This window comes from Pseudorca crassidens, chromosome 12, assembly GCF_039906515.1.
Source record: "Pseudorca crassidens isolate mPseCra1 chromosome 12, mPseCra1.hap1, whole genome shotgun sequence".
NCBI lineage: Eukaryota > Metazoa > Chordata > Mammalia > Artiodactyla > Delphinidae > Pseudorca > Pseudorca crassidens.
This window is the reverse complement of record NC_090307.1, coordinates 82,248,911-82,274,244: the sequence shown is the minus strand read 5'-3', so window position 1 is coordinate 82,274,244 and position 25,334 is coordinate 82,248,911. Positions and strand designations below refer to the sequence as shown.

General features: G+C 48.5%; 2 protein-coding genes across 35 annotated transcripts in view; one reads left to right on the top strand and one right to left on the bottom strand.

The window, feature by feature from the left end:
* The window catches only part of CIT (citron rho-interacting serine/threonine kinase), a 167,990-nt gene extending 161,831 nt beyond the window's left edge, over positions 1-6,159 (top strand). For 7 of the 11 annotated variants that reach the window (XM_067700789.1, XM_067700794.1, XM_067700790.1 and 4 more), the window contains one exon: positions 4,431-6,159. In XM_067700789.1, the coding sequence (XP_067556890.1) occupies positions 4,431-4,818 (388 nt within the window). In that variant the 3' untranslated portion in view covers positions 4,819-6,159. The remainder of the gene's footprint in view (positions 1-4,430) is intronic. The other 4 variants (XM_067700796.1, XM_067700795.1, XM_067700791.1 and 1 more) reach the window with 1 other exon arrangement.
* Positions 209-24,292, bottom strand: PRKAB1 (protein kinase AMP-activated non-catalytic subunit beta 1). Of its 24 annotated transcripts, none has more exons than XM_067700815.1 (11): positions 23,782-24,292; positions 21,076-21,239; positions 19,786-19,879; positions 19,410-19,524; positions 17,201-17,334; positions 15,621-15,689; positions 11,253-15,370; positions 5,564-10,154; positions 3,592-5,352; positions 1,153-2,851; positions 209-1,114 (listed from the first exon to the last, which is right to left on the bottom strand). In XM_067700815.1, exons 1-7 carry the CDS (start codon positions 23,938-23,940, stop codon positions 15,293-15,295), a joined length of 813 nt encoding a protein of 270 aa, XP_067556916.1. In that variant the 5' UTR covers positions 23,941-24,292; the 3' UTR covers positions 209-1,114; positions 1,153-2,851; positions 3,592-5,352; positions 5,564-10,154; positions 11,253-15,292. The 24 variants fall into 24 exon arrangements, with proteins under 24 accessions (XP_067556916.1, XP_067556904.1, XP_067556905.1 ...); XM_067700803.1 differs by having other exon boundaries at positions 209-2,851; positions 3,592-4,956; positions 5,169-5,352; XM_067700804.1 differs by having other exon boundaries at positions 209-2,851; positions 5,564-5,773; positions 6,598-10,154.
* Positions 24,293-25,334: the final 1,042 nt, after the last annotated feature.

Sequence of the window (25,334 nt, the reverse complement as noted above, 5' to 3'; positions counted from 1 at the left end):
GTAACGCCCCTCTCTTCCTCATCACAGGGGGAAAAGTGCTTTCCTGCAAAGCAGAAGGGTATCTTGCCAAACTGGCTGAAAGTTTCCCAATCTTCAAAGCTCAAGCCACTCATTTCTTTGGGATCTGCGGCACTGAAATGAGTCCTTTATAAGCATCAGGAAAATTTTTACTGCCCCTCCTTGGTAAAAGAAGAAATGAGGCCTTGAGTATGGGCTATATACTTTATTTATTTACTCTTGCTTGGAATGTCTTGTAAGTTTTTTCTTGTTGAAAACTGAACATTTCAAATAATACAACGTGGCAAATCGGCTCCCCCTTCCCCTCCCTGGGTGTGTTGTCGCTGCTATTGGTTTAGTGTCTCTGGTACTAAAGCTGTAGTCGGTGTCCTTTGTTACGTGCAGCCGTTGAAGTTTTGCTTGGTTAGGGGTGGTCAGCTGCATGACTGGAAAGAGATTTCCTTAAATCACTGAACCCACCCTTTGCTGAGCGACTGTGTGTATTTGTGCTGGGGCACACCTGCAGCACTGAGTCAGCTGTGGCTGACAGACGAGGCCTTGGAAGGTTCTTCCTGGGTATGTGACAGGCTTACCTGTGTGTGTCTGGCCTTACAGATCCCCAGGAATATGCAGGACTTCCTTTTGAGTGTGTAGCTGGCCTCTTGTTTTTCCCAACTGGTCTTACAGTAGCCATTGTTTTTGTTTTTGTTTTTTTTTTGGTAAACGTCTAGAGATAGGGCATTTCTAGAGAGGAAGACCTGAATCAGCTCAATTAAAAACAAGCCCTGAGGATGGTCTTTTTCCAGGGAGGAGCCAGATAAGTCAGATAGTGACAGTTTTCCAAGGCTGGGGCTTTTGGGAAGCTCCAGTCCTAATGTACTCCCTCCAGTGGTCACCAGGGTGCTGGTTTTCACAGCTGGTTACAAGGCTGTTGCTTTCAAAACTACTGCAGATCTGGGGAGACAGGGGTGGTGAATATTGCACATTTTCTTGCATAAACACTCTCTGAATTGTTGCAAGACTTTGGTTAATTTCCAGAGTTCCAAAAAGTTGATTTTGACAATTTTGCCAGTGTTCTTGTTGTTTCTATGGAGAAACAGGTTTTTGGGAGTCCTTGCTCGGCCATTCTGGAAGTGCTCTTCCCCTTCTCAATACAGGCGATAGCATACTGTGCACACTCTCCTGTGTCTTAGAGAGAGATTGCTCCATGTCAGTATCCGAAGTATTTCTTCATTCTTTTTTTTTACACCTGCATAGCATTCGTTCACCTGCCTGTACCTTATTTAACTGCTCCTTTATCACTGGATGTTTGGGTTGTTTCCAGTCTGTTGCTGTAGTAAATGACTTTGTACATTCATTTTGCATGCTTAGGAATCTACCTGGAGGATGAATTCCTAGAAAAGAAATTGATGGGCGTTGGTAGTTTTGATAGATGTTGGTGAGTTTTCCTCCTTAGGGGCTGTACCCTTTAGTTATCCCACCAGCAGTGTGTGGAAGTGGAACTGGCTTTGTCTTGACACCCAGGGCTCGGAGCCAGATTCGGTTCGATGTGTAGGTTTGAGATGTGTAATTTTAAGATCCTGGTCCACAAAGGAGATAAGCTTATTTAACCCAGGGGAATTGACCTAGGGTTTTAATTTTGTGGACTGGTTTACAAACCCCACATGTCTACCCTATTATAGAGAGTTATGTGGACCCCCTACCATGTGCCAGACACGATGTCTGGGGCTACACAGCTGAAGACAGACAAGATGGTTTTTATTCTCAAGGGACTCAGTTTGGTGGAGGAACCACCTTTAATGTTATGAAATGCTGCTTAGATCTTAGAAAAGAAAGAGAGTCGTCAATTTAATGTTCTGAGACTATGTCCTGACGACTAGTGTCTGTTTCTTTTGTTGAAATGTAACTGTTGGTCAGAAATGTTTGGTCAGTGTGATTTTAGTCCCAGGAACTTGCTGGAAAACCAGAAGTGCTGAATAAGCAGCTGCTTCTCACTCTTTGTGGCTTGATCGTGCCTCAGGAGAGACTGCTCAAAGGGCTGTAGTCCTCTCCTGACAATGTCTAGATTTTATTTAGTTTCCAAGTCATTCATGCCAAGAGCCAACCCAAGTACTGTAATTAGATTTTTCTTCTTTTCTCCACTGCCTCACTAGTTAGTTAGATGGCCAGGCACCTTCCTTTTGAGATGATATGGTGTCTCTGTAAGGAGTTAACTTCCTCTGTCGTGGAAAATGGTTCTAGTTCCTGTGAACAAGGGGCAGAAATAATGCTGCTGCTGTTCCTGCTGCTGCCGGGCATGTCTGGAGAACCAGCAGTTTCCTTTAGTTGCCTCTCGGCTTATAAAACCGTCTTTTTGCTGCTGTCTGCTTTGGGCAGGTCCAGAATGGAGAAGGCCAGCTTGGGAGAATGTGATTCACTGCAGGCTGCACTGCCCCCAGGTCTGTTTAGCAGAGCAGGAAATGTAACTCTTTGCAAGTAGAGCATTGGTTATTAAGGGATTTGGAGATGGAAAATGGCCTGCTCCGCCCAGAATGACGAGTGTCTTCCTTTAGCCCATCAACCTAGGCTGACTTCTCGAATGGCCTTCCTTGAGCCACTTTTCTTCCTCTGGGCAGTGAGCTTGCTTTACGATGGGCCCCTGACATGCTTTATAATTTCTCTTCCATTACAAATCAGATACTCTTACTGGAAATTTCTTTTATTGTCTTCTATATCACAAAGCCACAGGACAAGAGATGAAGATAGCTCAGATTTCGACATCTTGAAATCAAGGTTTATCTCAAATTTTACTGCTGCACACACAAGAAAGTTCTGGCTTTCTGAGCGTGGGTTGTTGGAATTTCCACATTTTGAGCTGCATAGGGAAACAAGAGAATGAAATTATTTATAATGGACTGACCATTTAAGACAGTTATTCTGCTCTGTCCACCAATCTATTTTACCGTAGAGAAGGAACTGGCACACTTTTCCTGTAAAGGTCCAGATAGTAAATATTTTCAAATTTGCTGGCCATGCTCCAGTAAAACTTAAATAAAAGCAGGCGTCTGTCTGGATTTGGCCCTCAAACTTGCTCTAGAGTCTCCCCTCCCCCACTGGGGCAGTGTCTTCGCTGCTCAGTTGCTTTCCATTACGGGCATTGACAAAAGATTCCTTACAGTTAGACCAATAATTAAAAAAACAAGTTTGGTCCCTTCCAAAGGCGAAGGATTTAAATATCAAGGATTAAGAGAGGCCTCTGGGAAAACCAGTGGCACTAATATTTAACAAACGACTTTACGATTTTGCTGCAAAAATTACAACACTGCTGGTGAAGGATGTCACCCAGCATGTTAGCACAGAATTTTGTTGAGAAAATTAGAGCAGAATAAATCAGTGTGGGATTCATCCTTGGTTCATTCTTAGCATGTAACCAGTTGTAATTAATTTAGATTTAAAAATATCTAGGTTAAAATATATTTCCCTGATTTCTACTTCTACTTTTCCAAGATAAAGCCCCAATCAATCAGATGTCTTCAAGCAACCTTCTCTGTGAAATAATAGTCTGCCTTTTCCCCGCACGCACTAATTATGCTCAGATAACAAGGGCCTGAGTACCTTGGCTGCTCGTCAGGGGTGGGAAGGAACCGACGCCGAAGGCTGTCAGTCCTGTCTGCCTGTGTTTCTGGATCTTGCTGCTTCAGAGAGGTGGTTAGGGCCGTGTCTGGTCAGATCTTCATCTGACATACCCAGGGTGGAGGGTTAGAGTGGTCATACAAATTGTTCAGACATTTTCTGAGCCAGCTCTACTGTTTTCGTCTGCCCTCCTCAGTCTCCTAATTATATCAGGCCCGATCCCTACACCTCTGGTGTCGGATGCCCCAAAGACTCCTGGAAAGCCACTTGGAAGGAGAGGTGACCCAACAAAGGCCCAGGAGTGGGGCAGCTTTGGCAGCTTGACAGCGATGAGTACAGGCTTAACCCCTCACGGAAGACTTCCTTCTGCGCCCTCTAGGCTCTGGAAAATACTAGGGTCAGCGGGGTTAGAACATGGGGAGTACGACGTCGCACTGACCTGCACTGGGATCGCAGCCTCTCTGTGTCTCCAGCTGCTTGTCTGTACGACGGGGGTCACGGCCGTTCCTAGCTTGCAGAGCTGCTGTTAGGGTGATCTGGCGAGTTAAGGTACCTGAAGAGCTTAGCACAGGGCCCGACACGCTGTGGGCGCTCAGCAGAAAGCCTGTGTCGAGACCGGGCAGCCTGATTCCCCTCTGCTGTCACCGCTGCCTTCTTTCCCTGGCCTCACTGTCGATATAAGCGTCTCGAAGAATTCCCGGTGGGGTCTTCTTCTAATAACGCGTGGTGAGATGGGGGCACAGGGTGGCTCAGAGGAGGAGGAAGCTGCCCCGTTGGGTTGTGACGGCTCAGCTCCCCACCTTCCTCTCCCATTATCGCAGCCCCAACAAGCGAGGCCCGCCGACGTACAACGAGCACATCACTAAGCGCGTGGCCTCCAGCCCGGCGCCCCCTGAAGGCCCCAGCCACCCGCGAGAGCCCGGCACGCCCCACCGCTACCGCGAGGGGCGGACGGAGCTGCGCAGGGACAAGTCTCCGGGCCGCCCCCTGGAGCGGGAGAAGTCCCCCGGCCGGATGCTCAGCACGCGCAGGGAGCGCTCCCCTGGGAGGCTGTTTGAGGACGGCAGCAGGGGCCGGCTGCCCGTGGGAGCCGTGAGGACCCCGCTGTCCCAGGTCAACAAGGTGAGTGAGGTGCCCTCCTCATCCCCGAGGGGCCACTGTTGTAGGGAAGGGGCGCCGCTACTGTACTTCGGAGTCTGCGGGACTTAAGCTTAGGAAGAGAACGTCTTAAGAAGGGGCTTCCTGCTGCACAGATGGATAATGTGTGCGCCTCAAACCGTAACAGCTGCCAGGGCTATGGCGTTCCCTTTCCGGAGGCAGCCAGCGCGCAGTTTCTAGAGAGCCTCTCTGCATACAAACAAATACAGATGTGTAGTCACCCTTCTTAAACACAGGTGATATGATAACATGCTATTCAAAAGGTTTGATGCCTTACTTTTTCAAACACGTATACATCAACAGTTTCTCTGGAAGGCTACACCGAACTGGTAACAGTGGTTGCCTTCTAGAAGAACTCCAAACCTTTCAAAATTTTTAAATCACGTGCATGCATTTATTACCTTGTAATTTTTAGGTTAGCAACTGAGAAGATGGAGGGATGTGCCGAAGACTAGGGGCCCCCCAAGTGCACGGGGAGGCTCCAGAGCATGGTGTCTCCTCAGCAGGCCAGCCGGTTCCAGGGGCCAGTTTTCTGGATTGCACTCTCCTGCTGCCATCTGCAGCTCACTGTTGGCACCCCTGCCGCTACAGGGAGGGGGGAAAAGCCGTTTAAATGCTTTTCCTTATCTCCTCTGATTTATGGATAAAATGGGGTGCGTAACAGTAGTCCTGCTGCCATCCGCAGTTCACTGTTGGCACCCCTGCTGCTACAAGGAGGGGGGAAAAGCCGTTTAAATGCTTTTCCTTATCTCCTCTGATTTATGGATAAAATGGGGTGCATAACAGAAGTACTTACGTAGTGTTGGGGACTCTGCGGTGAGTTCCGCAAGCTCGGCTCACGGCAGGAAGGCGAGGCCTCGTGCTCCTGCACACCCCAGTCTAGGCTTCCTGTTTGCAAAGTGAGCACAGCGATTTCTGACCTCTGATGGCAAAACCCCCTCCTCCTCCTAGGTCTGGGACCAGTCTTCAGTATAAATCTCAGCCAGAAAACCCAACTCCTCTTGAACTGCAGGAAAACACCAACCGCACTATGGAACGCTGCTGAAGGGGGGACCCCAGTGCCCACGGCGCAGCTGGACCCAGACCCGCCTCAGCACGGACACCCTGCAGCCAGGAGGGGCGTGGGGCTCCTGGGAGCTGCCGGCACCCTCCTGCAGTCTACCCTCTTTGCACTTTGTTACTCTTTCAAAGCATTCATAAACTTTTGTACCTAGCTCTAGCCTGTACCCGTTCATCACAGGAAACCAACCGGGGGCTAACTACGATGTGGTTAGAATCCTAATAGCTACTTTAAGATCCTAGGGTTGGTTGGGTTTTTGTTTTCCTGTTTTATTTTTATTTATTTATTTTTTAAAGACAACAGACTTCTTAATAGATTTGAATAGCACCGTATTTCCTGTTGTAGTCATTTGTAGCAGGTCACACAATCAGGTCTTTCTTTACTACCGACATGTATCGTAGAAGAGCCCCTGCCACTGGCTAACCTCCCACGCTCACCTAGGTCCACTCTCCTTCCAGTCCATCCTCACAGATGGCCCTGTCTTACCCAGGGTGACATCTTAGCCAAATGTTTACCGTTCTCATTGCCTTTGATGGCCTTGACGACTTCCCCTCCCACCAGCTGCGAATGTACGGAGGCCATCGGGCCCGGCTCACAGGCAGTGACTTGGGGCCAAGGGGCCACGAGGAGCTCTTCCCTCCCTGCCCCTCAGCATCACCCACCGGCCTGCTGTCTCCACTTTCCATGTAGCTCTGGCCAGGAAAGCATGCGACAGACTTGCTCTGAGCCCGGCACCAATGGGGGTCCAGGAGGGGGCCGGGGGCACTCACCTCCTGTCCTGATGGCGCACTCTCCCTGGCTCCCCGGGCTGGGAAGAGCGCCCCAGGAGTTCTGCATGGCGGTTCACTGCATGCGCTGCCCCCCGACCTGGCTGCCCCCTTGGGTTGCTCTGCCAATGCACTAGTTCCATCCCACAGCTCCCGCCGAACCGACACCCTCTGGGACTTGCCAACTCACCGGCCACAAGCTGCAGTCTGTAGCACTGAACAAACAAAAGCCAAACGCTCAAGCCTTACGACCAGAGAGGGATTTCAGCAACCACACCTCACACTTCCACAGCTCCCTGCCGACGCCCGCGCGGACAACTCTGCTCACACACGATCCACCAGGTTCTACCCCATGAAAACTGTGACTTCCCAAACGAGCCTCTCCCTAGGGCTAGACTAAGACCAGGAAGTTCGAGAAGGAAGCCGCAGCTCAACTCTCCCATCCCAGCCGGGCGGGGAAGCCCTCCTTAGGTGCCGTGCGGCTCACCCAGTTTCTCTCTCCCCTCCGGCGGTGCGAGGTTCCTGGCAACCGGTAAAGAACCAACTAGAGGCTTCGCAGTTGGCAAGCTAACTAGCGGCCTTATTTCTGCCTTTAATCTCCCACCAGGCCTCTCTTGCTTCTCCACACCTCAAACCACCAGGGCACATCCTAGGTAAGCTGACAGGTAGACCTGTTCCCACCGCAGCTGGCGAACGTGACCGCGTTTTAACCCCCGTGTCCACGGTTCAGCTCACTTTCCAGATTGCAACCTGGCCTGAGTCCCAGCTCCTTCCTGCTCGTCTCTTAACCGAAGTGCTTTCTTGTTTGAAACGCCCACGGCCCTTCCTCCACGTTGTCGCATCCTTGGCCAGTGTCATGCTGTCGTGTTCTAAGTGTTGCTTCGTCTTTGGGGGTCACACTGCATCCCCTCCCTTCTCCAGGGCAGATCTGACTGAATGTTTGCTGAAGTTTCTGTCTCTTGGTCCACAAGTATTTGGAGAGGTCACTGGAAATTGGTGTTTCAGTCTTGGCATCTCATTTAGGATCTCCACGAGAAATGGGCTTCTTAGCCCTCAAAGTGTATATCGTGTGTCTCATTTGTGAAATGCTTCCTGCTATAGAACTAGCTCAAAGACTGTACATATTTACAAGAAACTTTATATTCGTAAAAAAAAAAAGGAAATTGAATTGGTTTCTACTTTTTTATTGTAAAAGGTGCATTTTTCAACTCTTACTTTTGGTTTCAACGGTGGCAGTTGTGGACAGCCATCTTCACTGGAGTGCGGGGAGCTCCGTGTGACTACGGAGATGCCAGCAGGAAATATCGTAACACGAAACCGCAGTCAAAGCTTACTAGCATAAATAAGATTCTAGGTCCAAAAGTACAGGCTTTTGCTTCATTACCTTTTTTATTCAGAACGAGGAAAAGATCACAAGGAACGGTTCAAGATCCACCTTGAGAGGAATGAACTCTGTTGAACAAATAGTCAAATAAAGCAATGATCTAAAATGTTTGCCTTAGTGCAAGACCTCTTCTTTTCTTAAGGGAGCCCATAAAAACCCAAAGTATCGCCACTGTCAGCCTAAGCTTGGGAGCGTGGCATTGGGACCATCCTTCCTTTCAGGGGAGGCTTCTTCTGGGGGTGAGGGGTGGAGAGCCACACAGGGCTTAGAGCAAGCTGCTCTCCTGGAATCAAGAGACCAGCGACGTTCTCTTCCAGAAGTGCAATGTTGTCGAAGTTTGGTCATTCCTTCCAATGAACCATGAACTGGCTGTTAAGGTCACTTTATAGGACTGCAGAACTGGAAGGCTCCTCACGGCAGTCAGGCCACTTTGAAAGGATTACTGGAGAATGGACTACCCAGCTCTCCTATAATGCAGTTCATAACAAACCAACCAAAAAAACAGGTCACCTTTCAATTCCTCTCATCCATTAGGATAACGCCACCGGTTTTAATGATGTAGATTTCTGGAAGGAGGAATTCGGAGATCAAGGTAATTTAAAATGTAGACACTTGTCTTTTTAACTAAATGAATTTTTGTAGTCTGCAAGGTAAATTTTTCTAAGATGCTTTAGTTTTGTCAGTATAAACTTTGTTGAGCTAGACAAACACTGGTTTTGGCAAATGGTAATTTTCTCATGGTTCCTGTTGCTTTCAATTTTTATTTTCCAATGAAGTAATCTGACCACAGTCAAATTCTGACTTGCAGGGTCGCAGCCGACTTGCCCTGTGACAGGAGTCGTACTTGCGATTCTATTCTGTTCCTCCTTTCTCTTTTACCGCTGGGGATAAAAATCTGCCAACTCTAAGAAAGAAAATAATTTGGAAGATGAACAAGTCAAATGTTGGAACCTTTCTTTCCTTATAAAATTAGAAAAAGTCCACTGAATACCGCTTCAGTTACTGTCCTGAGGAATCTTGGCAGCCACGTAACACTTCAAAAGCATAAGTAAATGTGGTTTGGTTCCGAGAGGAATGTGCCAGAAAGGTTCTCTGGACCCTAAGCAAGGACCTCAAAGAAACAACAAATTACTCAGCCACACCATAAACTGAGGCCCAGCCGTCCATGCTATCCCTACCTCTTAAGCACAAAATTAGCCATCACATTTTCTGCTCTTACAACTTAATTTTCACGAGACTGAAGCAGCAGCTTGCAAAGCAAATTCATAACTGAAATTAGGATTTGGAGACTTAGGCCAAAAAGGGATGATGTGCTTAACAGGACCGACCAGCTAGTTTGTCTTCAGAATTGGGCCTCTTGAACGTGATTTGCTTTGGAAAATATTCATGCAGGTTTAAGTCTAAAGCAATAATGCTAGGCCCACAGGGGTGGGACCAGCTAAGCTTTTGGTGTCACAATACAACAGACTGGCCTGCTCCAGTGGTTCTAAACTAGGGGTGACTTGGCTCCCTTCCCTTGAGGACACTTGACAATATCTGGAGACATTTTTGGTTGTCACAACTGATGGTACTACTGGCACCTCATGGGTAGAGGCCAGGGCTGCTGCTAAACACCCTGCAAGGCACAGGGTGGCCCACATGCCCACCCTCCACAAAAAGCTACCAGGCCCCAAGTGTCAATAGTGCTGAGGCTGAGGAAGCTTGGCCTGTTCCAGTCCGATTTCTTTCTTGGCAGTTTAAATATTGCTCATGATGCCAAAAGCATGGAGACGTGGCTCTAGGCACAGTGTTTATATGAGAAATGTTTCATCAGTCGCCTAGTCAAACGCTGAGGCTTTTATCTTCCGAAGCCGGGAGGGCAGGGCCGTGGACACCTGGAACTGCACAGATGGCCTGGCTTTCTCCCGAGTCTGTCAATGATTAACGGAACTCCTGTTTGCCCTGGAGGGGTCGTTAGAGGTAAAGAACTCTGGAAATGACTTTACTGCTATACACAACTCAGCCTGTCCTTTCAGAGAACCACAAAAAGGGAAAATAAAGTCGATCCAGGGTACACACAACTGGAGCTGTCTCTTGTTCTCACTTGCTGTTGAGTCTTGCAGATGAAATGGGTGAATGCACTCCTGGCAGGTAAAGAAGGCTGGCATCCTCACCCAGGCTCAGGCCCTCTGGCTGTCTTTAGGACAAAAAAAGACGAGGCAGTTGTGGGAGCTGAGCTCAGTGGCTGATCCCAGAGGCAGAGCACTGGTTCTCCAAGGGTCTGACTCACAGCAGTGGTCACTCTTAGGAAGGCCCTTGTCGATGTTTTTACAATTAACTGGAATGACCTGTACATACGTTTGTAGCTTACTGTTTTCTCCTGAAGACAATTATAATTGGCATCCCAGGGTAGAAGGCTCTAGCTTCTTTTCTCCACTGATTTGCTGATCAGGTGAGGTGCTAAAAAGCTGGATGGAGGGTTGAGTGGCCCAGAGACTTGGGTCTTCATCAGTGCACTCAAACTGTTTGTAAACACTGGTGGAGGGTCATGTATCAGGAGAATTGAGTTCATGCTCAGAAATGAAATCATGCTCATCTAGAAGTAACTGAGTTAACCAAAATGAAATGTTGCTTTTCCCTAAAATGGTTGAGTCTCTGACCTTAGCCATGCATGGCATCACTTTGGTGTTCTGTGTTTTCCCATCTTGGCCCTTGGCATCTTGGAGGTTTCCTAACTGAGCTTACAGTGGCACTTTTTCCTTTTCTGGCCCTTGACTTCCTGTCTGTGGCCATATCCCATTCATGGTGTAAAAGCTTTGTGGCTCCCAATGTGAAATGAAAGGAGCCCTAGGAATCATTTAGTGCTAATCCAACCCCTTCCATTTTTCAGGAGAGGAAACTGGGCTAAGAGAGGTCATGTGATTTGCCCAAGGTCACACAGCTACTCAGGCACTGAACTGGATGACATCCCTAATCTCAGTCCAGTGTCCACACTCCGGGACAGCGGATGGTGGGGGGGAACGGCCAACTCTAACATGAAGCCAGGCTTTGACCAGAGGGAAGGAAAAGACCTTGCCTGGGTCCTTTGATCTTTGGTTTCAACATGCTGACATATGGTTGTTTACCTTGCAATACTACTTTACCCACTAGTAATTTAAAGACCTTACCTTTGGCTCCATAAATTCATTTGTATATACATTTCTGGAGGAAAAAAATATCTTCATTCAAAAGCAATTTCAGTTACACTTTAACCAACCATGTAACCAGTCCTCACCCATAATAGAGAAAGCATTACCTGGGTCATAGGACACCTCAGTGTGGCTTTGCTCCTGTGATTTGGACCAAACAGGGTCTCCTGTTCCATATCCATGAAATAATCTCCATTACTTTTAGCTTCTTGGGTATAGAGACTTTCACCTAGGTCTGTTAGCAGTCTTCTGGACCACGGGGGACTTCCTTTTGTGTTGCTTTTTAAAGAAAATGAAGTCTTTTAGACACACGAACAGCTGTGGAGAATGCTGACACCCACATCCCAGGGTTCTGTGGTTTTGGCTACATTTCCCCACCCTAGCAGTTACTGCACTGGGAGTCCCCCGTGGCCCCAGGGCTGCAGAGGACTCTTACTGGGCTTCCTGGCTCCAAATTAGTTTTTACACTGGATTTTTGGCTTGGCTTTATCTGAACTTTGTGAGCAGAGCTGATCTGCAGGTGAGATTTTCCAACATGACGTTTCCCCCTGCAGCCTGGGGCTGATGACTCCCTCTGAGCCCTGACTCAGGCCAGCAGCCAGATTCTCTAACTCCTCTTACAGAAAGGCAGTGCTTTTCTGGGCCAACTCATGAAGTGGGCTTCCTATCCAGGTGAGGGTGTCAAACCCTGGTCCTGGAGGCCTATGACTGGGTCCTACCCCCCCACCCCACCCTCTGAGTCTCCACCATGGGGCCAGGGGCCACGCTCACAGCTCACCAACACAGCAACGGTTTCTTCAATTCTGGTACTTCAATATATCCCTTTTATACTTTTGAGCTTAGCTATGTATTTTCAATTATACTTCAAAAATATTTGATCCACAAAAATAAACTCAAAATGGCTTAAAGACCCATGTAAGACACGACACCGTAAAACGCCTAGGAGAGAACACAGGCGGGACGCGCTGACAGAAATCACAGCAGTATTTTCAGTCTCCCAAGGCAAAAGAAATAAAAGCAAAAATAAACAAATGGGACCTCATTAAACGTAAACTTTTTGCCCAGCAAAGGAAACCATCAACAAAATGAAAAGACAACCTACAAAATGGGAGAAAATATTTGCAAATGATGCAACCAACAAGGAGTTAATTTCCAAAATATACAAACAACTCATACAACCCAATACCAAAAAAACAACCCAATCAAAAACTAGGCAGAGGACTTGAACAGACATTTTTTCCAAAGATGACACAAGCAAAGATGCTCAACATCGCTAATTATCAGAGAAATGCAAATCCAAACCACAATGAGGTAATACCTCACACAGGTCAGACTGGCTATCATCAGAGTCTACAAATAACAAATGCTAGAGAGGGTGTGGAACAAAGGGAACCCTCCTGCACGGCTGGTGGGAAGGTAAATTGGTGCAGCCACTGTGGAGAACAGTATGGAGGCTCCTCAAAAACACCTAAGAATAGAACTACCACATGATCCAGCAATTTCACTCCTGGGTATATATCCAGAAAAAAATGAAAACACTAATTTGAAAAGATACACGTACCCCATGTTCACAGCAGCCCTACTTACAATAGCCAAGACATGAAAGCAACCCAGGTGTCCATCAACAGACGACTGACTTAAGATGTGGTGTGTATACACATACACACACACACACACACACACACACACAGGAATATTACTCAGCCATAAAAATAAATGTTGTCATTTGCAGCACCGTGGATGGACCTAGAAAATATTATGCTTAGTGAAATTAAGTCAGAGAACATAAATACTATACGCTATCACTCATCTGTGGAATCTAAAAATAATACAAATGTATACACAAAACAGAAAGACAGATACAGAAAATAAAATTATGGTTACCAAAGGGGAAAGGGAGGGGAGGGACAAATTAGGGGCACAGGATTAACAGATATAAACTACTATACATAAAATAGATAAGCAACAGGGATTTACTGCATAGTACAGGGAATCATACCCAGTATCTTATAATAACCTACAATGACACACAAGCTACAAAAAATAGTGACTCACTATGCTGTAGACCTGAACCTAACACAATACTGTAAAATCAACTATACTTCAATAATTTTTAAAAAATAGAAAAGAGTTTTGATTCAGTTTTGGATAGAGGATTTTTATGTATTTCCTTAGTCTACTTAAATAATCCCTCCAATCCCTAAATCTAGGGTTCCCACATCACTTGGGTTTTCAGAGTGAGACGGCTAATTACCCAGCTAGGAATGCCTTCTAAGCTTTCTCCACCTCAAGTGGACCAGATGACCTGAGGGGTTCCCCTTTCTCCCAAATTTATTTACGTTTCCTGATGCCTGGGAAGAAAAGGCTTATTACTAAAGGGACACTGTAACCTTCCATCTTTTTGGTAGAAGGGACAGAGGCCCTTTTAGCTGGTGAGAACAGCTGACTCCAGAACATCCTGGTGTCTTCCAAGAGGGCGTCATGATCCCAGGCTCCCCTGTGGTGCTTGTCAATGAGCAAGCAGCAGCAGGACCTCGGAGCGGGGATGCTGCCAACTTGCGCAAGCCAGGGGCCTTCACTGCTGCTTTTCCTCGGCTTCCCCTGTGGTCGAGCGGTTCCACGGGGCTCGATTTTACAGCCTCTTAACGGCCTTCTAATCTGCGTGCGGAATAGGTGGGTCAGAGAAAGGCCCTCAGCCCGGGAGGGAGCCGAGCTGCCCCGTCCACTCACCCCAGAGTGCCACAAGGATGGTACCATTTTCAATGTGTGCCAAGGCGGGAAAAAGACGGAAAAGCACTGCACTGAATAAAGCTCGGGGAGAGCTCCAGTCTCTTCTCCAAATGACTGCACGAAATCAAACCTTCCTCCAAGTGCACGTCTGTTATCTTTACAAAGCTTTATTGAAACCTGTACATCAAGGTGACAGTAATTCAGTGTTTTGGAAACAGTAACAAAAAAGGGTATCCCAGACCCAGGTTCGCCAAATAAATATGAGACACCAGGGATATGGTTCCTCCGTCTCCCAGCAGGAACAAAGCGCAGGACGACAGCTTCCACCGACCTGGGGACAGGAACCTTGCTAACGGGCATGTCTCCGGCATCTCCAAGCCGTGTGGAGAGGTTCGCTTTGGTCCAAAGGATGATTTCCTCACACAAATTCAGAAGGCTGCCGCAAGTTCTAATTTCCTTCCAGAAGAAGCAACAGCAATTGCTACAGCCTTCTTTGCTAAGGAGGGACCAGAGGTCCCAAGCAAGGTGGCACAGGCTAGGGTAGGGTGCCTCTCCAAAATTTGCGTGCTAACACTGTCACCTCATTACGAATCGAATAAAAAGCTGGACAACCTTCCAGCTAGCGGTGGTCAGTCCGCAGGATCCTCCAGCTTAACGGAGATATCTGGCCATGGTTTTCCAAGTCTGTTCTGAGAACAGATTATTGCTCAGCACAGGTCACATGATCTATAGTCTAGTTGGGGTGATTTAAAAATTGCCCTAAGGCTGTACAGTCAGCCACCTCTGGTTAAAAAAAAAAACTCAGTGCACGTAAGTGTAAGAAAGAATTGTAAAACTTCATCTGGAAATTAGACAGGTTCTAATTTCTATAGAAATTATGCCTCCCTGGAGCAGGGAATGGAAGACGATCTATTGCTCTGAATTCAGAGGACAGGCAGAGACCATACCATACTCGCCGTTAGGTCCACAGCCAGGCCTCAGCAGGGACAAGTCAAGACACACACACAAGATGAGAAATTCTGTGCGGCCTCGGTACCTGCTTCCCGGATTTCCACCAGCAAAGTGGCTCGGGTTCCTTTTTGGCTTAAGAAAAGTCTCCGTGACCAGTTCAGAGGATGTAAATTTAGACCTGCACCGTGGTGTGGGGTGCAGACCGTCTGCTCCCTCTCCCCCCTCAGCCTTGATGAGCCCCAGGGCTCACAGCCACCGGGTGCTAAGAGGACTGTTACAGACCGAGGTGCTCCAGGAGCTGCTGTGTCTGGAACAAACCTTCAAGTAGGAGTAGAGCGGGTACGAAATGTCTTCTAAAGAGCGTGAAATGGGAAATTTACAGTCCATCCTGTCTAGTGAAAAGCATGCACGCGTGGAGCCCGGTGGTGCACACTGCCCCCTGGGGCCCACGGCTGGCCCCAGCTCTTCATATGGGCTTGTATAACAAGGTGGTGACGTATTTTTTCTTGTACCGGTGGGTCGCGCTGAGCACCATCACTCCGTCCTGAGGAAGAGGCGGAAATCACCAAAGGCAGGACTAAGTCAGGAGGCTCAAAGTTTAGGGAGTGTGAGAATCATCAGGAGGCCTGAGTAAAGCAGGTTCCTGGGCCTCCCTTCGGAAGAGGAGCCTACGGGTCTGGGTCAGGTCCCGGAAGCCGCCCTTCAGGTAAGTATCGATACTGCAGGTAGTGCCGTCGCTAGGGGGCCTCAGAGCACACTTGGAGAAACACAGTAAGTAACAAACACGTCCTTACCTTAATGGAAAGTGCATAGAGGTGGTTCAGCATGACGTGGTTGGGCTCAGGGAGCAAAGCTGGATCACACTGCGGGGGAGCAAAAGCAGACGTGTGCACTTCAGATTTGGAAATCAAGATTCTCCCGTGTTTCACGGCACTGGATTTCAGAGGGAAGGAGGCAGGCTCTCAGGCCCCTTTCTTCCTTGTCAGGCAGTGAAAGGGCTTGTGCACGATGACTGGGTGGGCGAGGGGTCATGCCTGGTGCTCCAACTAAGGGGCGCTCTCGGGGTCTGCTGGGCGCACTGGTGTGCATCTCTGGCCAGGCTTCATCTAGATTGTGGGCCGTGGCTCTGTCCTCTCTTTGGAGGAGGGGCAGGAAGAAAGCCGTACAGTGAAGGGGCTTTTAGAAAAAGCGGGAAGAAATGATCAATACTCAACGCTCCTGAGCAGTGTGTTGCAAACTCATGTCTCTGAGACTCAGACGGGGAGCCTGAAGAATGCACTGGATGACTGGGGGAGGGGAGAGGCGCTCTGACTCCGTAAGAGCTCACATACGAGGCAATGTTGCCACACCTTCCTATTTTTTCAGAGAAGCCAGAAATCCAGGTTTTTCTTTATTTTTCCCCCAACGTACACTCCCCAATTTTATAAATGCTAATTCAAAACAGAAAAAGCATCCAGTAAAAGCCGGCTCAGCTGTCAGATGTGTGCTTGGGGCGGGGCGGCCCCAAGAACAGCGAGTCCCTGGGGGACACACCGTGACTGCTGCGGGGATGCCTGCACGTGTACACCTCCAGCCCCCTGCTCAGCACACGTGCACCCACTTCTGTGTGGCGTCTAGAGCAGCAGCAGTTACCTGATCACCCTGGAGCGTCTGCCTGTTAGGTGGTGGCCTGGACAAGGCTGAAGAACACCTGGACTCCCAAGAATTATGGCTACGCTGCACAGTCCAGAGCCGGGGAACCAGGCAGCTCAGGTCAAACAGGATGGAAAATCAAACGCGGGGAATAATGGGGTGCTCTTCAGGATTCAGCAGGAAGCACACTTCTTTTTATAAGTAATATCAATTTCCCAGAGGCAATGTGTGTTACCCACATACCCCAAATTTTGATCCATGAGCCCTGAGGTTTCTGAAAGCAATTTGGGGATTAAAACTAGATTCTGGAACTTCCCTGGCAGTTCAGTGGTTAAGACTTTGCGCTTCCACTGCAGTGGGTGTGGGTTCGATCCCTGGTTGGGAACTAAGATCCCACATTCCGAGCGCGGCAAAACAAACAAACAAGATTCTAAAATCTGGGGGCCAGAGGAGGAATTCCACCATGCAGCTTACTGAGAAGAGGCGGTTATGTATTTTGTCCTGAAATTTGAGGTGGGAGTGGAACACAAGAGGAAGGGCTCAGAAAGGCTTTGTGGGATGGGGAGGCCCACTCTGGGAACATCTTGTGAGTAGCCCGTTCCCACGTCAGAGGGGGACCCCGGCAGTTAACACCGATGGGTGACACTGAACGTTTTCACGAGCTGCCTTGCAAGATGTGCACCGAGGGGAGCAGCTGAACGTGACCGTGGAGGACGGTCTGGGCAGATGTCTGGTTACTCACAGAAATCCCTGTGTCCTTGTTCAGGATGACCTGGAGAAGATGTGGCGGGAGGATGGGTGGTGCTTTAAACCGCTCCTCTGGTTTCCAGACGTAAGGCTCCTGATGGTAGGGTCCTGGTGGGGAACTGGACAGCTCTGTTGGGAGATGGTGACAGGACATTTACTTGGAAAATTAGGAGTCCTGGGAATAGTCTCAATTTGTGGTGACATTTAGTTTTCCATGTCTCCTGTTCCCTCAGTACAGATTTATATTCTCTTGAAGGATATACTGGCCCCAAGGGGGAAGAGCAGAGGCAATGAGAAAACACTTCTGGAATTTGAGTGACAGGCATAAAACTCAAGTAGTGAATTCTGACGCTCTGGTGGCAGACAGCAGTCGTGGCAAAGCAGTGAGTCTGGGACCGAGTCGTGGGAAGCTGCTCACAGTGACCTGACCCTACAGCCACCGCAGGCCGATGCGGCCTCCTTGCTGCAGGCCGGGCTGGCAAGAACAGCACAGAAGCTCAAGGCTTCCAGTGAGGCTTATGCGGCTGGGCCCAAGTGAGGCGCGCCGGCAGCCAGAATAAAAGCGAAGATAAAGCAGCCTGTTCACACAGAGGCGCCGGCGCGTTTCAAAACTAAAACAACGAGAAGTTGAAGACCTGACCTCTAGAGGCTCTCTTGCCTCCAGCGCTCTCCGGTTCCTCTTAAACTCATGCTGGAGTTTCCCCGTTATACAGATATAGTAAGAAGCTTCTAGAAGTGCAGTGCTCCGTAAGCTTCAAAGCTGCTCACTCAGTGACATCTGGCCAGCTGGCGGGGACTGAGCTGTGATCCAAAGGACACCTGGGATGTGTCTGGCCGCCGAGACTCGTGCTGTCCCCGTAAAGCTGAGATGGCTTGGCTCCGCCAATTCCTTCCACGTCATTCTCTAGGGGACAGACTCCCTTCACACAACCCAGCCCTACCACAGCAGGAAACTGAGAAAGGCATTCAGTGCAGAAAACTGAGCCTTTAGGAGTCAATATGTATTTTGAGAAAGGGAGTGTCTACGTATGAGAAGAGTATGGAGAGCCTGAAGTTGGTTTCCCAGCAGTGAGGGGTCAGCCTCCTTTCCCCAGGCAACCTCTGCTGCACAATCTTGACTAAAAGCTTTGGACTGTGGCGTAAAATTTCACTTATCAGCAAGTAAGGGCTATCTGGGCATTTCCCCCACCCCCCAATTCCCACCTGTCTGAATAAAACAGAAATGACTTCTCTAAAAGACCAGTTAGCTATCCAGAGCAGAGAATGCTATTTTTGGATTTCCAATTCCTGCTCAATAACATGACTTGCCAGCCGCGTGGTCCACCTGCCAGTGTGAGTTCTGAGCTGATAAAGAGTTAAGAGATCCTGGGGGCAGGACCTCCAGGCCCAGGCAGGCGACAATGAAGAATCATCCTGTGAACTGAACCCGTTTTCCTAGACGGTCAGGCACAGTCCCGGGGAACCTTCACTGCTTCCCATAGGGGTCCTGGGACGGTTTGAGGCCCTGCAAGAAGGGGCAGTGCAGCTGGTGTGAACACTGTCCATGCCAACGCATCCTTCTCCCTGCGTAGCACATACTGTTTCCAAGCAGTTTCTTCCTGTGGGTTTGGATGCAAGGCAATTTACTGAAAGTTCGATGATCGGATGACTCTTGGAAGATGGGAGAGTTTTACTAGGACCATACTGAGCAGGTTGTGCTGTGTAGCCTGTTCTGTGGTGAGCCTTACCCCCCCCCCCGCCAAGAAGGGATTCTGACAAGGTGCTCATGGACCACGCAAATGATGCCAAGGTCACTGAGGGGTCAGTTTATCACCTGTCGGGCTGAAACTCTCCAGGTGCCCCGAGCAGGCTGGCTTCCCCAGTGCTGGCCCCTCACCGACCCGATGCAACTCTCTAGGGCCTCTTGGGCCTGCCTTGGCACAAGACCAAGCTCTGGTTCCGTTTCCAGCGTCTGCTCTCTGTGGCCAAGCAGACCTATGGAATCCTGGAGATGACCCAAAAAGTGACTTACGGGTCCCTCAGAGCTAGATTTTAGCAACCTGACCTGACACAGAGTTAGGAATTAGTTTTGTGGCTCTTTGGGGAGATACGGACACCCACCGATTGGGCGGCTCCCACTCAAGAGCGAGAGGCAAGAGAAACAAGGTATTTCTAATCTATACAGCCCCCACCGGCACACACGTGGTAAAAATAACTGCTCATACCAGACACGTCGGAGCACTTTTGGGAATCCACCATTAAAGCATCAAATACTTCAAAGTCAGTTTTCTTCACTTGAATGATGTTGTTTACTGTGCCAAGCTGGCTGGTCACTATCGGCTGGGAAGAGACAGACAGGCAGAAATCACAATGTGGACGGTCTCTAGAGGTGTCTTTAGAGGATCCAGCAGCCCTGCTGGAAGGTCTCATCTCCTGGCTGGCCCACCTGCTCATCTCAGTCAAGGATGCCAGTAGGCCGACAAGGAGCGCTGCTATCTAGCTCGGCCACGCACAGGGACTTCGACCAGCAGGACAAAGGGACCTGGCAACTTGGCTGGATTGTGGGGGCGGCCAGAGGACCAAGGGCGGGAGGAAGGGTACCTCAGAAGGGTCGTGTGTCCACTGACCATCCACGAAGAACTTGTACTGATGCTCTCCTTCCGGCAGGTCCAGGATGGCTACAAAGTTATTGTGGCTGCAAGAAAAAGGGAAGCAGACGATGTTAGCGGGGTGGGCTGCCCTCTTAGCTGACTTGCAAAACCAGCCACGGAACAAAACAAAACTTCCATGTAAAATCAAGGGTTCAGCTGCACGAGAAATAAACATTTTTCACCAATTTAGACAATTCAGTATAATGATCTCAATCTAGAAAGGCTACCAGGAAGCGGCATCGTAAGAGGTTTCCTGGAAAACTCGCTTTGCTCAAACACCAGGAGTCCACATTCCTACCATCAAAAGGTCAACGAACAGTCATTCGTCCTCAACTTGTGTGCAAAATAACACCTGGCAGCCTGGATGCCAAGGAGGATGGCAGCACAAGATAAACAGCAAGCCGCCCGCCAAGTTTTACCCTTTGCTAGCTTGCCTAGCTCAGGACAGGGGATCAATTTCACAGGATGTACCAACAGTTCCCTAAAGCAACTCGTATAACTACTAAAGAAAAGGGTTCCACGAAACCTCTCTCATTTGATTGTTTTGTTCTTCCGACTAGCATGCCTTGTAACTGGGCTGAGTGGCTCCCTCCTACACCAACTGGACCCCTGGAAAAGCAGGCAGCTCCTTATCAAGAACCAGCCCTGGCCCAGCAGGGCACGATTTCTTCCTTTGTTTCATCAAGAGGACTTACTCGTGAAGATGCTTTTCCACTGACAATCTGAGACAGCCGTCCATGCTAGGGTGTCTGAGCAAGTGTTTGGCTATAGTCGTGCTAATGGCGCCTACATAATGTGTACCTTTCAAACAAAAGTGATACAGAGTCCAAGTTAGAAGGAAGCTCGGAGATCATCTGGTCCAACGTTCCCTTCTCACAGAGAGGAACACAGAGGCTCAGCTCAGCCAACAAGGACTCAAATCCCGCTCTGTCCACGGCGCTAGGAATAGAGTTCTCTTTCTGAAAACAGTCCTGCTGAACAGACGCAAAGCTAGAATATCTGAAGTGCAAGGTGTCTGTGAAAAGGAAATGCTCATAACTGTGCAACGTTTTCTTCTAAGTGTGCTCTAAACCTAGCACGACTCCTTGGGTGTGTGAGATTTGAACCCTGTGAATAATTAAGCACAACTATTTTTCCATTCAGCATCAACTTTATAAAAACATCCTCTTCTATTCACCCACAGGAGTAACCAGAGTAGCCCTGGGTTAAGACAAGTCGATGAACACACCCAGGCGATTACCTTCTCGTGAGGGGAAGTTTACTCCAATTGTTGAAGGACCCAGATAAGTAAACTTCCTTTCCGCCCCCCGTCCATCGAAACACAGTTGGCCGAGCCTGGGCAGGAGCTTTGTCGTTCACTTCCAGATCGTGCTGCCAGGCCAGGAACTCCTCCTTCTCCGGAGCCTGGAAGCAGAGCGCTTGACTCAGGAACAGGAAGCCATTAGTGAGCTCCCTGCAAGAGACAATTACCCTCATACTGACAATTCATTCTAAAGACGCAGCTGTCGCTACCCAGGTTCATATTCCAGCTCGTTAACTCACTTGCAAAATGGAGATGATAAAAGCACCTATTTCTTAAGGTTATTGTGCAGGCTGAGTGAGACAAGACAGCCCATGTAGAAAGCTCTGCATAGTGTTGGACCCAGAGTAGGCGCTTCGTAATTATTAGCTACTGTTACTGCTGTTATTTAGGAGGTCGTCGTCAAAATTCTAGAAGTTATAAAGCTCACTTGCAAGAAGGCAGTGAATGAATTTGAGATTAGCTTAATAAATGTCATTCTCCTCCCTTAATTAAGCAAGATTTGAAGTACATGAAAAATTACTAGGGACAATTCCAGAGCTGTCAACTTGAAAACTGGCAAGCCCAGGTGCTGAGGAAGGCAAAAGCTAATCACTGAGTGCTGTCCAGGCACCAGGGAGAAAAAGATAAGACAAAGACTGACGTTCATTACAGTAAACAGTAACTTCTTATGTGGGCAGCGCTGTATAAAGGAGGTGTTCCGGGACGAGAGACAAAAAACACATCTGACTCTGGGTGTGGTTTTGGATCTCTTACATTTTTCCTGGTCAGAAGCCAAAGAGCAGGAGTTCTAGGCTGTGATAGACTCTTAAAAGGTCTGGAGCAGGTTTCGAGCACCTTCAATTCAAATACTGACCTGAGCTCATTTAAAAGATACCTGCATTTCTGTGACCTTTAACAAAATTTACAGATTAAAGAACAACAGACTGCAATCTCTTTCCACTGAGGGTGTGATAACTAGCCTCAGGCAAAATGGTGAGCAAGTGTAGTTAAAAGAATTCACGACTTGTTTTTTGTATCCGAGCATTCAATCCAGTGTGTCTGCTACATCATTTCAGTAACTTCTGTGGAAATGATAATGGAAATTATTTAAATCATTCTCTACAGATCATCTGTATGCTAAACATTTCTTATAAGAGTTTTAAAACAAAAGAATATTTCTTAAAGAAAGTAGCTTGATTCTTAGGGTATCTTAAATGGCTGCCCTTGGGCCAAAATTATTTCTAGGGGAAGAGATGTCAAATCATTGGATAAACAGGATTCCAAAGTTCACTTTGCACACAGCTTCAGGAATGCAACGAATTCAGAAAGCAAGATGAAATCACAGGCTGGAGGGCCAAGTAAAAGCAGACTCTTTAGGGGTTTCCCTGGTGGCGCAGTGGTTGAGGGTCCGCCTGCTGATGCAGGGGACGCGGGTTCGTGCCCCGGTCCGGGAAGATCCCACATGCCACGGAGCGGCTGGGCCCGTGAGCGATGGCCGCTGAGCCTGCGCGTCCGGAGCCTGTGCTCCGCAACGGGAGAGGCCACAGCAGTGGGAGAGGCCACAGCAGTGAGAGGCCCGCGCACCACCCAAAAAAAAAAAAAAGGGCAGACTCTTTATAGGTTAGCCTCAAAGCCAAGATTCAGGTGAGGATATAAGATAATAATGCGATCACCCAAGCCAGCATCTGAGGGAAAATGAGTACAGCTGGGATGAGTTGCCAATTAGCCTAATGGGCAATGATGATTAATAGGCAACTAGATACTAACAGAATGTGTGTCGGAGGGGGAAGAGGTGCTTGTCATCTTTCCTAAACCTACTTGTTGCAGTGCCCTTTAAGTATTTAGTTGTTCATTTCTTTAGGATATACCACATACGTATCAGCTGGCAGAATCACTAAGTATTCTTGGACCGGGCTCTGCCCCTAGAAACTGACCACAGCAGGTGGTTAGCAGGAAAAGTGGCTGAAGCAGGAATGGAGAACCTGTCTTTAGAGTTTTTAATGAGTTAAAGCAGACCGCAGCAGGCCGGCCAAATCTGGCCTGCAAAAATGTTTGCTTTGGCCTGTTTAAAATATTAAGTCATATATAAACAATAGGAGAGAGAAGCCGAGCAGCTGGCTGCCTCCTTCAGACTGATGTTTCACTTACTCACTGACCTCCGGAAGTCAAATTACTTTTCTATGCTTGCTCTAAAGGGTGAACCACAACTTTTCAGCAGAACTAAAGACCTCTGGCAGCTGCAGTCAGCTGTTCGACTCTACGTTCACCTTACACATGTTCTGGTTTATCTCCAAAACTGAAAGTTAACTGCAAAACTATTACAAAAAGCGCCAGTCTGCGTAAAGGTGGTGGAAGATTTCTCAGAGCTGTGAAATTAATCATACCTAAGAGAAAAGCAGAGACTGGGACTCAATTACTGCTAGAGCCACGATCTTAATTAATTAAGAATTTGAACCTGTCTCAGAGCTGCCTCTTCCTTAATGATGTTAAACGAAGTGAATTCCTCCTCCCTCAGGGTGACTTTCTCATATCGGTAATTAGACACAGGTTCCTGAGCTGCTAAGAGGATTCTCCCACTTCTGATGATTAGAGGGGATACGAGGGGAAGGCTCTAGGAGATTTCAACATTAGTCAAGGGGAATCAGATTCCCACACCCCCATTACCTTGATTTCCTCGGAGTGGAAGAGGTCAGCGTCCTCGGGGCTGTCCATCAGGATCTTGGGCCTGTCCCCATCCTTGGAGCCCCCCGAGCTGTCCCCTCGGGGCGTCTTGTGGCCGCCCTGCCGGTCCAGCGCAGCGCGCTCGCTGCTCGTGTTGCCCATGGCGGAGGTAGCCGGACAGGGGGCCTCACTCCAAGGGAGGAACAAGTGACTCCCGGTACCTCCACCAGGACCCTAGGAAGGAGTCGCAGCACCGGGCACCACACCCCTCAGGCTAGGATACGGGGTCGGGATCCGGCTTGGGCCGGGTAGCAGGGCTGCCGAGGTCTCACAAATGCGCTTTACCTGCTGCTCAGGCCGCCGCAGACCGAACACACCGAGCGCTAGGAAAACTCGACTCTCTCCCAAGAACTCCCCCACGTCTTAACAACTTCCGCTTCCGACACTTGCGCAAAGCGACCCAACCCACAGGGTTGGGAGTGGTTGCGGCGGGAGAAGCGCGCGAGGCGAACTTGACCTCACTTCCGCTTCCGGTCCAGGTCAGCGCGTTGGCAAGCACCCAGATGGTCCCGGCGGGCTCCGGAGGGCGCAGTCGCAGTTGGCCGCTCCGGCCGGTCCAGGACGTGGCTGCTGAGGGCCAGCAGGGGACGCAGAAGCGCGCAGGCCATCTGGGCCGCCCTCCTCGCTCTGGGATGAGCTATGGTGTTAGTTATCTCGGTCACTTTTGCCCACTTCCAGTTGATTCTACACTTTACAGCCAAAGGGGTCGTTCTAAAGGGCAAATCTAATTAAGACTCCTTAAAGCCCTTTAATGCGCTAGCTTTCACGCCTTTGAGGGCCTTAGAATCACGTGGAGTGCCTGTTTAAAATGCAGATTCACCTGCCCCTAATCCCCAGAAATTATGATTCCAAAGCTCTGGCGTGGGGTCTGCAGTTTAATAAGCACTCCAGGTGATTCTTATGCAGACAGTCTTGCAGGTGTTTGAGAAAATGACAGACCATTAAACTCTCTGGAAACTTCTCACGTCTAGTAGCTTGGGGGTTGTAAAATGCTGGAATTATTCGTGTATTTTCAAAAAATTGAGTGCACAGCCTTTTGACAGGTAACTTTGCAAGCTATTTTAAAATCACTTCGAACACATAATTCTGCATAAAATGCATTTATTAGCGTTTGTCATTTACTGTGGCCAGTGCTTCAGCAAGAAGTGTGTACACATGTGGTGCTAAAATATTCTAATCTCCTTGTTGGTCACTGTTAGGATTTTTGTTGTTGGTGGTGTGTGTGGTAGTGGCCTGTGTGTTTGCATGCGAGTATGCCAAAATGCTTTGCATTTGCTGGGCCTGGTCATGCATTTTGTCCACTGAACAAACATTTATTTAGTACCTACATAATGCCAGACATTGTGTGACGTAAATGGGAGACACAGATGATTAAGATATGGGGAATTTGGCAGTATCTATAAAATTTTTAAAAATGCACCTTCATTTTGGTGCACAAATTTACTTCTAGAAAATGTCTACAGAAATACACATGTGAAAATTATATGCAATGTTCA

Coding starts and splice junctions, on each gene's coding strand:
- PRKAB1 (XM_067700799.1), bottom strand. CDS start 23,940: ATGGGCAACACGAGCAGCGAGCGCGCTGCGCTGGACCGGCAGGGCGGC. Junction 19,880..21,075: donor AAACTTCCCCTCACGAGAAG/GTAATCGCCTGG, acceptor TTTTTCTTGCAG/CCACAATAACTTTGTAGCCA. Junction 15,371..15,620: donor TCTATGCACTTTCCATTAAG/GTAAGGACGTGT, acceptor CCTCTTCCTCAG/GACGGAGTGATGGTGCTCAG.